The 13867-nt window shown below is 56.9% G+C and overlaps 1 protein-coding gene across 1 annotated transcript; it reads right to left on the reverse strand.

Moving 5' to 3' along the window:
* Positions 1-1183: 1183 nt before the first annotated feature.
* EVA1A (eva-1 homolog A (C. elegans)) lies at positions 1184-4727 on the reverse strand. Its single transcript, XM_006899650.1, has 3 exons — positions 4659-4727; positions 3829-3913; positions 1184-1563 (listed from the first exon to the last, which is right to left on the reverse strand). Exons 1-3 carry the CDS (start codon positions 4725-4727, stop codon positions 1184-1186), a joined length of 534 nt encoding a protein of 177 aa, XP_006899712.1.
* Between the last annotated feature and the right edge of the window lie 9140 nt (positions 4728-13867).

Below are 13867 nucleotides of genomic sequence, written 5' to 3' on the forward strand. Positions count from 1 at the left end.
GGAAGGTTCCAGCATCTTCAGTCACTGATAAGAAAGTTACTGCAAGGTGAGAGGAGAGTCAACAAGCATTCGTCTTCCTCCTCTGTAGTCTTCCTCCTTTGTAACAATCCAAACATGGACCAGCCTTGTCCCTGTTCCGTCCTCACTGACGTCTCCTCACCACCAGCAGCCACACCACCTTATTTCCAGCCGTTCATTGAGGCTTCTTTTACCTACCAAACAATAACACAATCACACACAGGAAAGGTCATGGTCACATAGCGACTATTTCTCTGTCCCAGTCCTTGAAGAGCCAGCAAAAGACCACACATACTGACACAGCAGTGTTGCTAAGCAGAACGTCACAGAATCAGACAGAAAAGCAAGATTTCATGTCACATTTATTTCTCAGTCCCATCCTAATTTATTACTCCTTATCCTCCCTCATTTTTACTCCTTCCTTGGAAATCCACAGTTACTGTATCTTTTATGTAAAATGTTTACAATTGGATTATCTGGAGTTATAGAGAAAAAAAATCTTCTCTCCAGAAGGGGGATGAAACCCACATATTCATTCTGCTGCAGCATTTTCAAATACACATTATTAATATATTTCATAAAGTATTTAAAATAAAAACCCTTCATCCTTTGAGGTTATGTACATTTTATAGTTTGCTGACACATCTTCCATAATAGAAACATTTTATTCATTTTTATGAATGAGGTGGAAAATGCACTAAAAAATAGGATTTTATTCCCTGAGGTGCCAGTCAAAGTGGACAGCATTGCCATCGCAACACAAGATTAAAAAATTAACCATAAATAATAAGCACAGACCGTGCTACCTGGATCAAAATGACCTCCCAGCATGGACTGGTTTAGAAGCTCGCATGGATGGGGTTCAGGGTGCCCTGCTATGCCTCACCCTCCTGTGGAAATACCTTTGCTTGGACAAAGGTATAGAATCAGCCAAAAGCTTTAGAGGGCAGAGAAAGAGTCCACACGTCGGGCTTCCACCTTGCGTTGGGGACCGATTTGGGCACCATCAGCCTTCTGGAGAGGCGAGTGGCCCACGAGGCTCCTCTGTTGTCGGCACGGTCAGAGCAGGAGCCGTGACCAGCTTCTGGGCCGGGTTCCCGGCCCCGGCCTGGGCAGGCCTGAGTCCTCTCCGGCCCCTGGACCCATCCCACCGCAGCCCAGGCTGCTAGTAGTAGCAGTTGAGGTTGCGGGTGGCTGGCACCTCAGGCTGCCCGTTCATCCAGATCTCCCTGATGATGCGCTCCCGCTCCTCCAGGCGCTGGGCACGCTCCAGCTCCTCGGCCGAGGTGAACACGTTCCTGTTGAGCGTCCTCTCGAAGCGCCGGTGTCTGCGGACCGAGAGGTCGGACGCTGAGTCGGAGCCTCCATCCTCATCACTGTCACTGCCTTCGCTGCTGCTTGCTCGGTCCGGCAGGAACTTCCTCCGGGTGGGGTGCCGCCGGCAGTCTGTGTGGCAAGATATTCTCATCACCAAGGCAACCAGGGTGAGAACCAGCCCGATGCACACGCCAGAGACAAAATAGAGGGCCGCCCGCTCCGGGTTTTCTGGAGGAGGATGAGGAAGAAGAGTGTGGGTGAGAGAGGGCCAGTGCACATGTGAGCCCACGTCCCAGGCCTCTCCCTGGCTGCTGGCCAGGGATGCTGAGTCCTGCCCTCCCAGCTGACGATGCCACACGGACCAGGACTGTAGGCACACGGGCTCCGTCTACTCCTGCATCTTGAAGACGTGGTTTCTAACAAAAGTTTAAAGATGGAGAAAAGATCAGCTTTTACCAACTCTTCTAAGAACCACTTAAGAGATGTACCTGTCTGCAGCCTCTCTGTAGCTACAGTAGCTGACTACTCACTTCTGAGTGTGCTGTGTAATCCTGGGAATCTCCTGAACACAGTAGGAGCTCCTGCTGTTTCTGTGAGCTGTCAAGTCAGAACCATGCACAGCAGACCCTCCAGTGAATGTTCAGAGACTGAAAATCACACAGGAGGAGATTTCGTTCATTTCCTCCTTTGGAGCAGCCGGTGGATTCGAGCCATCTGCCTCTGGGCTGGCAGAGCAACTCCTTACCCACTAGGCTCCCAGAGCTCCCCTAGAAGGTGGCTGCTAAGATGAACCTTATAATCTCCACTTCCCAGTACACATGCCCTCATCTAAGTCGCCTGTGCCCGAGCCCTGGATGGACTGAGAGACTGACTTCTAACAAAGAGAACACAGTAAAGCGATGGGCGTCACTTCTAAGGTTTGGCTGCGAAGTCTGTAGTTCCAGGCCTGCTCGCTCTCTCCGGACCGCCTCACTCACTTGTGCTGGTGGAGAAGTAGGTGGCCGTGGTACACGACCCACACACAGGGATTCACCTGGCCAAGAACTAAGGGCAGCCTCCAGCCAACAGCTGTGGAGAAGCTGAATTGGGCCAGAAGCCATGCTGTGTGAGCCTGTCCCGGCCGAGCCCTGGCTGACCCGTGGTGGCCGTTGCTTGAGTGACTGCAACTCCAAGAACCTAGCCATGGTGGGCCCAGATTCCTGCTCCCAGAAAACTGAGGGGTAAAAAGCACAGGTGCGCTTCAGACCCTGAGCTCTGAGCTCACAGTTACACAGCAGTCAACAACACACAATCACAAGCATAAAGCAGAGCAGGCCTTAGGAAGTGCTCTGGGTTGGAGGAAGCTGGGGGAGGGGGCCTGGTCTCGTCCATGGTGAGAGAACACTCTTAGTCTGGTGACTGACGCACATGTGTCCAGCGTGCCCTGAACAACACCTGTACAGTGTCCCTGAAGAAAGGAAGGTCCAGGATGCAGCCCTCCTCCCCCAGAAGGGTGTGACCACATTGACATGTGCCTGGCTAAGTCAGGCCCCAAGGCAGGAGTTTTCCATGACGCAGATTAACTTTTTTAAAAAAAAAAAATTGTGTGTGTGTACCGTCAAATCAAATCTGACTGGTACAGGAGGAGATTGCCTTTCCTTCTCCAGCAGAACATCTGGTGAATTTGAACTGCACGCCTCTGGGATTGCAGTGCAACTTCTTGCCACTAGGCCACCAGAGCTCCCTTTCCCATATTCTCTGTTAAGAAGCTGAGTGTGTCCTGCATAATGCGTGGGGCTGCAAGGCCAAAAGGTCAGAAGTTCAAATCCGCTGGTCACGCGGTCTGCAGAAGAGCTGTCCTGCTTCTGTCTGATGCAAAGCCTCGAAAATGCGCAGAGGGTCGCAAGGACTCAGATCAAACCAAGGCTGTGAGGGTGGGTTAGGGTTAGATCGCACCACCAGCACTCCACCAAAGCTCAGCCAGGCATTTCCTTATCAATGGCACGCCCATCCTCCGGGGCTCACCACTGCAGCAGGCTGGCCTCCACCATCCTGGACTGGACTCTGCAGAGTTCTAGATGCAAGCCAGTTCTCCAGACACAGTGGGCTGTGCCAAGCATGCAGGCTACTGGAGTTTCATGCATTCTACAAAATCTCACTCAATGAGGTGGTCTAGCGAGGCACACAGACCCCATGAGTTCATGAATCCACAGCCTTCTGAAAGAGTCACTGAAAGAACAGGGCTGTGAAGAAAGGTGACACAAGCGAGAAAGACAAAGAGAAGTGAAGAACAGAACAGAGGTGGTGGGGGTCAGCTCACAGAGTTCACCTCTTATACTCTGGGTACAAGAGAACAAAGCACCATCTGGCCCTGCGCCGGCCCACCAAGGGCGACAGAGCACTGACCAAGGCTGGCTGTCTCCTGGAGCTCAGACTCTGCCAGTGCAGAGCAGAGGAGGGCCAGTGGGGAAGCCAACCTGGAACAGTTGAGGGCTGGCCAGCAGGGAAGCTTACCGGGAGCAGTGGACGGCCCGCAGCCAGCAAGACCGCCCCAGTGCACAAAAGCGAAGTGTCCCCGCGGAAGCACCAGGAGGGGCCTCTGCAGAAGCAAAGGAGGGTGGGGAGTTGGCCCCGATAGAATCTGTGAGAGATTTCCAGTCACCAGAGCCAAGATCTGCAGGTTAAGATGGGTTGACCATATGAAGACACAAGAACAATGCTCCCCACGAAGAGAAAAGCATGAACAAAGGCAAAGAGCTCAGGAATGCGGGAAAGTACATATGACTTGGAAAGACCCACAAAAGAAGGTTCAAATCCCTCCTTTCCATAAAGCTCTTTCTCAGAGGAAGTGCAACCAGGTGCCCCTTAGAGCCCCTCTCACTTTTGCACATCAATGCCAATGTAATTATCTGCAAATGTGACTCCTATTATGTCACTCATTAATTCTTCTAAAATAGTAAGACAAATCTGGTTTCAATCTGCCTTCTTAAACTCCTTCATGTTGGGGGGGGGCGTCCTTGGAAAGGACATCATGCTGGGAAGAGGGGGTCAGAGAATGAGAGCAAGCCCCTCAGTGAGTTGGGCTGACACAGTGGCTGCAGCGATGGGCGTGAGCACGTTGGAGACGGTGGGGACGGCACAGGACAGGGCAGAGCTCAGATCTGCTGTTTCCAGGGTCACTATGGGCCATATTTGACTCGATGGCTCTAACAACGACGGCAGCATAGAGCTGGTGCAGCTGGTGCAGGACCGGACAAGGCTCAAGCCCTTTCCTCCACAGGGTCACTATGAGTTGCAGGTGGCTCGATGGCACCTATCAACAAAACTCGGCAGGAAGCCCTTACTGCAGACAAGCTGCGCCCACCAGTCTCCACTCCCTCGGCCACCAAGAGCAGGGGGAGCATGCCCGCCATTGCTAACAAGACAGTGCAAGTTCAAGTTCATGTGCCGAGGGGCCTGGGGAGAAAAGCCTAGTTAACTCCTCTTGAAAACTCAGCCACTAAAACCCGACTGAGCACGGTGCCACCCTGGCAACAACGTCAAAGTGAGTGTGGACGCAGCCTCATGCCCACAAACACCCCCTGCCACGCTTTCCCCTGGCCCCTGCACTGAGAGGCCAGCACACGGCCCCCCAGCAGGTCCTAACCCAGCTCAGTCAAGTCCCTGGAGAATTAACTGTCACTAAGCTGAGCCTTTCACCGTGCACTGAGGTGGCTCGTGAATGCAGTTCACAAGTACTGAATCCCCGCTTTGGGCAGGATGAAGCAGGACACAGGCGTTTTCTTAAGGTTCTGCAAAGAATCCCGTCCTTCTCCCAGAATATCACTGTGAAGAGTCCACTTCAGGGACAGGAGACTTTAAAACCATTCTGCACGTGGGTTAGAAGGCACTCCTGTGAGTAAACAGACGAGCTGATGTTCACAAGCACCAAGTGTGTACTGCAGAGTGAGGTCCAGGCAAACCCCAAACATCTAGCGTTGACCCCAGCATTGACTCGGCTTTCTCTCCTTACACCAGCAAAAAGCAGCGAGCTGGTCACAATTACCCCGGGACAGTGGTGACACGGCTGCTGCAGCTTCTGCTCTTGGGCCAACGTGTGTCACACACAGACATTGCCCACCGGTCAGCAACGGGCTGCCTGTTGATGGAAACTTGAGCAGGTTTCAGCAGAACTTCCAGGCAAAGACAAGGCAGGAACCAAGGCTGTTGACTCACTTCTGGACATGGGACAGCGAAAGCCTCGGTGGGTCACGACAGCCTGCGCACCAGCTGGTCATGGCCCGGACTCGTCATCCTGCGGTGTAGACAATCATCATAGCCCACACACTGGCTGACGGTGGGTCTGTGTCCACCCGGACACTGTCGTCCTGCGGTGTGAACAGTTGTCACTGCCTGCGCACCAGCTGGTCATGGCCAGGACTCACCCAGACAGCGTCGTCCTGCGGTGCAGACAATCATCACGGCCCACCCACTGGCTGACGGTGGGTCTGTGCCCACCTGGACAGCATCGTCCTACGGTGTGAACAGTTGTCACTGCCTGTACACCAGCTGGTGGTGGGTCTGTGTCCACCTGGACAGCGTCGGTCTGCGGTGTGGACAGTCACCATTGAGGAGCCGACAGGTCAGCTGCAACTTTTCTGAGGGCGGAGGCCATCGCCAAGGGGTACAGGGCCACTTGTGACACAACGTCTCTGAAGACCCGGCTGAGAGGCAGGGAGGGCTCTGCGGGCTGGTGGGCAGGGATTCCCGTCCCTTTACGGCCCAGCTCAGCGGAGGACTCCCCTTCTCTCCCCGGGTGTAAGTGTTCAGCATCACGGGGACCTCATCAGTCAACCCAGGCCCGTGAGTGAGAAGTAAGCCTGGTGTGCGTGGCCTTTCAAGGTCTCCAGGAGCTCAGGTCCAAGTGCAGCACACACCACACCCCGGACACAAGCATGAGGCTCCGTAATGGGCCCCACCTCTCGAGGAGTCGCCTCCACTGCAGTAAGGACTTTCAGACTAGAGGAGAATGGAAGAGAGAAAGAGGCGTGTAGGTGGACAGACAGACATAAGGGTAGCTAAGTAGGGAGCAGGGTGATGCTGTCCGAGGGGGTACAGACCCACTATCAGCCGGAGTGTGGACCGTGACAAATGTCCACACCTCAGGACAATGCTGTCTGGGTGGGTACAGACCCACCATCAGCTGGAGTGTGGGCTGTGACAACTGTCTACACTGCACGATGCCACTGTCCGGGTGGGTACAGGCCACCGTCCACCAGTGTGAGGGCCGTGACAACTGTCCATACCACAGGACGTAATGACTGTCCACGCCACAGGACGCTGCCGTCCGGGTGAGTATAGACCCACCACCAGCTGGCGTGCGCGCCGTGACAACTGCCCTGGGAGAGACGTGAGCAGGAAACGGACAAGAGCCCTCGTTTCCCGACTGTCTCCATCTGCCGGCAACGGGCTGTTCCTTCCATGCAGGCATCTCTACGTGACGATCACTAGTGTAGCCGAGCACGTCCGTCTGCATTTACGAGGCTTCACAAGCCGGGCCACCTGACTCACAGGTCTGTCACCACGACACCTGACAGCAGGAGAGGAAATCGTTCGATGTCCATTCTCTCATCACCCCACCTGACTGACCCCCACGTGCTGCAAGGTCCCGAGTGGAACTCTTGGGGCTGCCACCCTGCGCCTTCTGCCGAAGGTCACCTTCCCAGGCCCGTCTCTCCCTGGTCTTTGCCGGGTCCAGACAGCTGCTAATTCCCCAGGAAGAGTCGGGAGGGCTCCTGAGGAGAGTTTTCCCTTCATAAATAAAAATAAATGTCCTGCTGCATCTTATTTCCTGCAGGTCATTGTTCCTGCGGGCAGGAAGAGGCCGACGAGGAGGCCCGGGCTAATGTCATTTGCACCTGGCGGGGTCAGCTGAGGTCCAGCAGCACCGCAGAACACCCCGGGCTGGTGAGCCACGATGGGGTCTCCATGCAAGGTGCCTCCTCTCCCCACCTGGGCTCCTGGCTCGAGTGAGAGGAACAGGTGTGAAAGCAGGCTGCAGAGGGAACCAGGCCGCGCTCAGGGAGAGCCCTTCCTCGGAACGCCAGACAAACCCTGAGCATGTCACATCACGAGACTCTGCCCCGCATCACAGAGTCTGGTGGTGCGGCGGGCTAAGTCCTGGTCAGGTGTCGGAACCCACATGCTCCATGGAGATGGCTGTGGCTGTCCACTTCCGTGAGAATTACAGCCGTGGAAGCCCAGGGCCACCCCGCAGGGTCACTGAGCCGAGTGACTGGAAGCCGTGAGCGGGCTAAGTCCTGGTCAGGTGTCGGAACCCACATACTTCATGGCTGTGGCTTCCTGGGCAGAATTCACATGATTCACTTTGGGTTCTAAGAGCATCCGGCACAGGGTCCTGCCTGTGGGGTCTCACTGTGTCCACGTCCACGAGCTACACAGCACGACACTCGAGACCTAACGGCTCAGTGGGCAGGGTGTGTGTGGACATACACACGTGTGGACAGCAACAGAGCGGCTGATGGCACTCCGTCAGTTCTCCAGGCCACATACCTCATGTACTCTGATGTCTGCATTCACTACTATTGCCTTTAATTACTACTATCTGACACAGATCATGTCCACAGGCTAGATGACAGTGACACTGGCATCGTGATAACAAGGCTAATGTCCCGTGCTGTGACATACAGCATGGGACCACCCCCACAGGCTGGTGACAGTGGCACTGGGGACAAGAGGCTGGGCCAAAAGAGGTGCCCCTGCATCCAATAGCTGTGCGTGGTGAGAGCTGGACCCCCAACTTCCGTCCCATCGTGACTCCCATCACCAGCACCAACTCGCCGTAGACCGGGATGGTGAGGTGCACAGCGAGCCTTACCAGTGATTAAAAACCAGCATCTGAGAACAAGGAAATCAGCAGATTCTGGGCTGCAGGGCGTGTGTGAGTGCAGACGACCAACGAGGAGATGCAGAAAGAAAGGAAATAAAACCCGTGGTTCTTGATATCACAATGACGTCATAAATGGGGGCCACGATGTGTATGTGCACATGTGTGTTCACACACACGCACGTATCCCCGGTGGACACAGACACACAGAATGCCCTGGTGGCGCTGCATGTCACGTGCTGCCCCTCTGCACACAGAAGCCGTGTAAGGGAGACCAGAGCCCGCCTGGCGCTCCTGAACGATGGTGGTGCTGCAGGCACTGCCCGAGGACGGTGGAGGAGCACAGATCCCCACGGGCACCGGTGCAGCCGGCGAGCGCCCGGCCCTGAGCATGGTGCCAGGAGCGCTCTGTCCCTGGAAGGGGGGCACTGTGCTGGGCAAAGATGAAAAGACCCCGGGCAGCTGCTGCAACAGTTTCAAAAGCAGCCACAGATGGCACGGGGCCGGCCATGGTGCTGTGCACAGGGTCACCATGGGGGGCGAGGGGGATAGTGAGAGGCTGTGGTGCCATGCATGGGGTCAAGTCAGGGGACATCACGGGGCTGTGGTGCCGTGCATGGGGTCACCACAAGTTGGGGGGACATTGCAGGGCTGTGGTGTCATGCACGGTGTCACCACGAGTTGAGGGGATAGCTCGGGGCTGTGGTGCGGTGCCTGAGGTCACCACGAGCAGAGCTGCCCCCACAGCACCTCCGAAGCTGTGCAGTCACTGTGTGGCCACACGGAAGGCCCGGGCAGGGTCCAGGGAGGCCTGCGGGCTGCTAAGAGCCAGTGAAGCACTCTCCTTTCCCATGTGCTCTCACTCCGTCGAGATCTGTCTGCCTGTCGTTGTTGCACTCATGGTCGTTACCCAGAGGCTGTTGGCACACTGTCTCTCTCAGTGCCAGTCGTCTCCCTGGCGTCACACTCACTCACAGCCACGCAGCACCGTGTCCGGCGAGCATTTGCAGCCCACAGCACGGTCTCCTATGGGGATATCTGCACTGTCGCAGGCTTCCCCTCCACACCACTTCTGGGAGGGCTCCCTGAGCCCGCCTGCCTCCCTCTCCTTCCAAACCACGGATCGTCAGAGTAGGTTCTGTCAGAGGATGTGCCCGCGCTGCAGCTCTGTGCCCGCTGACAAAAGACTTGGCAGAAGCGTCACGTTCCTCATCGTGCCAGCTGCCATGGGCCAAAACACCACCCTCACCAAACTCCGCCAGAGACAGTCGCATGGGGACAGATCGCCGGAGGTGACACGTGGTGGGTTCATTCACTCAGCCAAAGCTCAGGGAGAGGCTGCTGTGTCCAGAGTGCCCAGCTGCTCCAGACAACGGCTGCCCGCAGCCTGTGACCCATGGGGCAAAAGGGGGTCGAGAGAGATTCCGATCCTTGTAATGACACACACAGAGCTTCCGCCCTCGCTCAACTCCCCAGCTGTGTGACCCTCACCGGCTGGGCTGGGCTGAGGCCACCCCGGACATCCCCTCCTTCCCACCACACTCAGAGGAAGACTGCTGAGTATTACACAGTCGCCACAGGGGTCAGCACAGGCAAGCTGCACCCGGTAGAATATTCCAGCCACAGCAACAAGGGGTAGCAGCGCCCAGAGTCTGTGGTAAACCAGGCCCCCCGCACGCTCTCCTCGCACATGAAGGGAATGCCGCCTGAGCCTCCTTCTGGAGCGCCCGTTACCCCCTCCACTGGGATGAGCTCTGACCACCCATTCTCCTGCTGTGCGGCTTTAGTGGAAGGTCCTTCAAAGTTCCTTCTCTGACAGGTTACAGCCGTAGACAGTGCCCGGCTTTTGCAGGTTTTACCTAACTGTACTGCACTTGCCTTCGTGTTTCTAAGTTTGTTTACGCGGTGACTTTCTAGCCAGGAAGAGTCCCACAGTGCAGGATCAAGTCTGGCTGTCAGATCTTCGCACCGGGGCCAGCATGGTTCACTTAACCGCTTCACTGCCCCCTTCCTCACTTTTTCTCTCAACTTGTACTTAATCAAAAGAGGCATTTCTTCCTGTATCACGCGAGTGGAGAGGTGTTTTAACTGCAGGTCACGGGACGGGATCGGGGAGGCTGGAGGAGACAGACAAACAAGGCCACGCACCCTTTGACCGTGGGGAGGTCACAAGACACACAGCAAACAGCAGGCTTTTCAATGAATGACCACGTCCCAGGCTGCAGCCAAGGCTCACGCCGGCCAGAGTGGAAAACCACCAGCTCTGCCTAATGCGAGTTGGGTGCCCAAGTCCAGCCCCCCCCCCTCGACTGTGTGCCCTCCCCGAGGCACCTCGTTTAACACGTGACATGCCAGTTTGCTCAAGGGACTAACACAGCGAGTGGCCAACTGAAAGAAAGTCCGCTGGCTGGGGCCCACCTGCTGCGACCTGGCAGTGTCCTCTGTTTCCCATAGAGACTGACAGTCTGGGGACCAGCGAGGTGGCCGGAGCTGGAGCTGCCTCGAAGGCAGGCGGGCGGGTGGGCTGTGAGGCTCTGGAAAGGGTGTCCACTGCCGCCCACTTAATTTCGCTGCTGTCCGCTGCCAATAGCTTGGCCCCGACTCAATGTGTGTCCACCCCAGGAAGAACAGAATGCCGCCCGGTCCTGCACGTCCTCCCAGCCAGCGGCGAGCCGGGGCCCTCGCTGGCCGAGTCCAGAAGCAGGCGCTGCTTCTCTCTCCTCCCCGAGTCTGGAAGCTCGGCTGAACCCTGCCCAGCATCACGGCAAGAGACGGCCTCCACCGACAGACTGGCTGGTCACCAGGGGCACCCACGGCCCAGACAGAGGGAAGCCAGGTGGCCCCCTGCCCTCAGCCTGGCGGACAGCGGCGGGTGCAAGTGAAATAATCACTTGGCAGTGACCACACAGCAAACTCAGCTAGATGTTTAGAAAGTAAAACCAGTGCCTTCCGGAGGGAAATCTAACCAGATCGGCTGTCCTTTTCATGTCTACACCTCTCCAGACACCAGACAAAAGAAAATTCCACTATGATCAACAACTCTCTCTCTCCCCATGCATCAAGCATTTCCATATCGTTTGAAATGGTCCCTTCCATATAAGCACCTGTTGTTCTCAAGAAACGATTTTGGGGAACCCACTGTGTCCTTAAAATAGAACCCTGGTCCACGCACGGAATGAGCAAATCCACGAGCCAAACGGGGAATTCTCTCAAGTTACACACACAATCTATCCCCATCTCTCCCAGATGGTCCTGGAGTCCCATCTCACCCCCCCCCACACACACACACACAGACACACTCACACACGTGCAGGTGCATCACCTGCGCAAGCCTGCAGGGCACACAGCACACTGTGAACACACACATACACACACGTGTGTACGGGCGTATCACCTGCGTGAGGGCTGGAAAAGCCTGCAGGGCACACGGCGCACTGAGCCCCCCCCCCACACACACACACGTACACGGGTGTATCACCTCCGTGAGGGCTGGGAAAGCATGCAGGGCACACGGTGCACTGAGCACCCCCCCCCCCCCCCATGAGCGCTGCAGGAATAAGGACGGGCGCACAGCAGCTGCCGGCCTCTCATGACTGGGGAGGCAACCGAGCATTTCAGACAACAAAACTCTCTGAACCTTCATCTGTCAAACAGGAGAGCTGTGACCTTGACTCCCACAAGGTAGGGGGGCCTGCTGGGATCACATGGCACCTCTTGGCAGGGTAAGGACAGGAGGTTCTGCTCAGCTGCCCGCAGGCCCCTCGGCTGGCCGCAGGCCCTGTCCACCCTCCACCTGGCCCACCGTCTGCCCAGCTCCGTCAAGACTGGACACTCACCTGAGACAAAGGAGCAGGCCGCCAGGATGCTGCTGAGGACAGCCATCTCCACACCGGGGCTGAAGGGCCTCCTGACGCTCCTGCAGGATCCGGGTGCCCCGCCCCTCTCTTCTCGTCTGCCTGAGAACAGGAAGAGAGTGATGAGAACACGTTCCGGAGATGATGGTCCAGACGGCCAGGCTCAAGACCCAAGTGTCAGCGTCCTAAAACCCACCGGCTCCTCCAGCCAGGGCCACGGAGACGCACTCTCCCCTTTAATAAGCAGACTTCATGGCCTCACCCATCTCTCTGTTTCCCTCCCCTCATCGTTCCCCTACTCCGGCTCTCCCCCTGGCCCTCCCTGATGTCCCCCACACTCTCCCCTGGCCCTCCCTGCTCACTACACTTCCCGTCCCAGCTCCCTGCCGGGCACAGCCCTGACCACACACACACACACACACGCCCTCCAACCCCTAGCTGCAGCCCACCTTGTCTGGCTCTGCCACCCCTGAGCCTGTACTGATGGTCCTTCTGAACCTTGACCAGCTCACCCCTCAGGTCAGCAAGGACACTGAGTGGGGCTTGGTTGCTCTAGGACTGTCAAGTCAGTGCTGGTTCAATATGACACGAAGCTCTGGAAGCTCCAACTGTTCCCTGGCCGTGAGGACTGTGACCCCTGACCCCAGGTCTGTTCCCTGGCTGTGAGGACTGTGACCCCTGACCCCAGGTCTGTGACCCCACTGAGTCAGTCAGTGGGCGCCAGCTAAGCACACAGTTCCATCCAGCTGCCCTCCACGAGCACTGCCCACCAGAGCTCAGAGCTGGAACTGTAGGGCCTCGGTGGTCGTGTCTGGACCTCCAGCAGGGAGGCCACCCTCTTCCCAGCTGCAACCACAGCTCGGAGATGTTAGTACCATAAAGCTCACAGCTGAAGCCCCACAGAGCTCTTGAGGAGGGCAGTGAGAGAAACAGCAGAGGCCACGATGACTTGGTGACCCGTGCTGGAGGTGCTTGGAGTGATGGTGGCGCGGGGGTCAGAGGGAGGCCAGGCTCCAGGCATGAGCGGGGAACCTGGGCTTCCAGGCGGAAGTCACCGGCCTAGGTGAGAGAGAGCTGGGGTTCCACACAGGTCACAACAGAAGACAATTCTCCCAGCGGCCTCCCACAGACTTCAGGTAAGATTAATGCAAGGGACGGTGACAGGCAGCCTCGGGGGAGTCAGAAGGACCACCAGGCCAGATAACAAGAGTGGTGCGTGGAGGAGTGGGGGTTCTGCGAAGGGGCTGCACTTCTGCGGAACCTCCAAAACTGAGGCCTTCTCAGCAGTCCACCGAGCTCTGAGAGGCCCATCGGAGTGTGGTCACTGCAGGGCTGGGGTCCCACGGGCCCCTACAGGTCCACCAGAGTGTGACCACTCTGCAGGGCTGTGGAAGACATCTGAGGACACCGTGGGGCCATGGTGGAGCTGAAACCAAGCGGGCTCTGCCTCGGTGACCCCACGCACGGTGGAACGCACCGAGGCCAACTTCCTGTCCATTCCCTCTGGTCACTGGTGAGATGACACGCTCATCAGCTCATTTGTGGGGACTGTGCAACATCTGCCTCCCTGCCCTTCTGCCAACACCTCTTCCTGCCCCAACGTCACCTGCTCTCACAGCGAGGGTCACCTTTCTAAAGCACAGATCCCACTGTGTCACCACAAACCAGCCTTGTCAGTGCCCACCAAGCCGTTCAGCACAGCAGGCGTCAGCCTCCACGCCCCGCCCCCACCTTCACCCCTCACTTATCTCTTGCCTTTGTCCACACTGACGCCCACAGGCTGTCCAGGCTCCAGAGATGACCAATGACCCTT

Source organism: Elephantulus edwardii, unplaced genomic scaffold (genome assembly GCF_000299155.1).
Source record: "Elephantulus edwardii isolate Elephantulus edwardi_28Jun2011 unplaced genomic scaffold, EleEdw1.0 scaffold00265, whole genome shotgun sequence".
Lineage (NCBI taxonomy): Eukaryota > Metazoa > Chordata > Mammalia > Macroscelidea > Macroscelididae > Elephantulus > Elephantulus edwardii.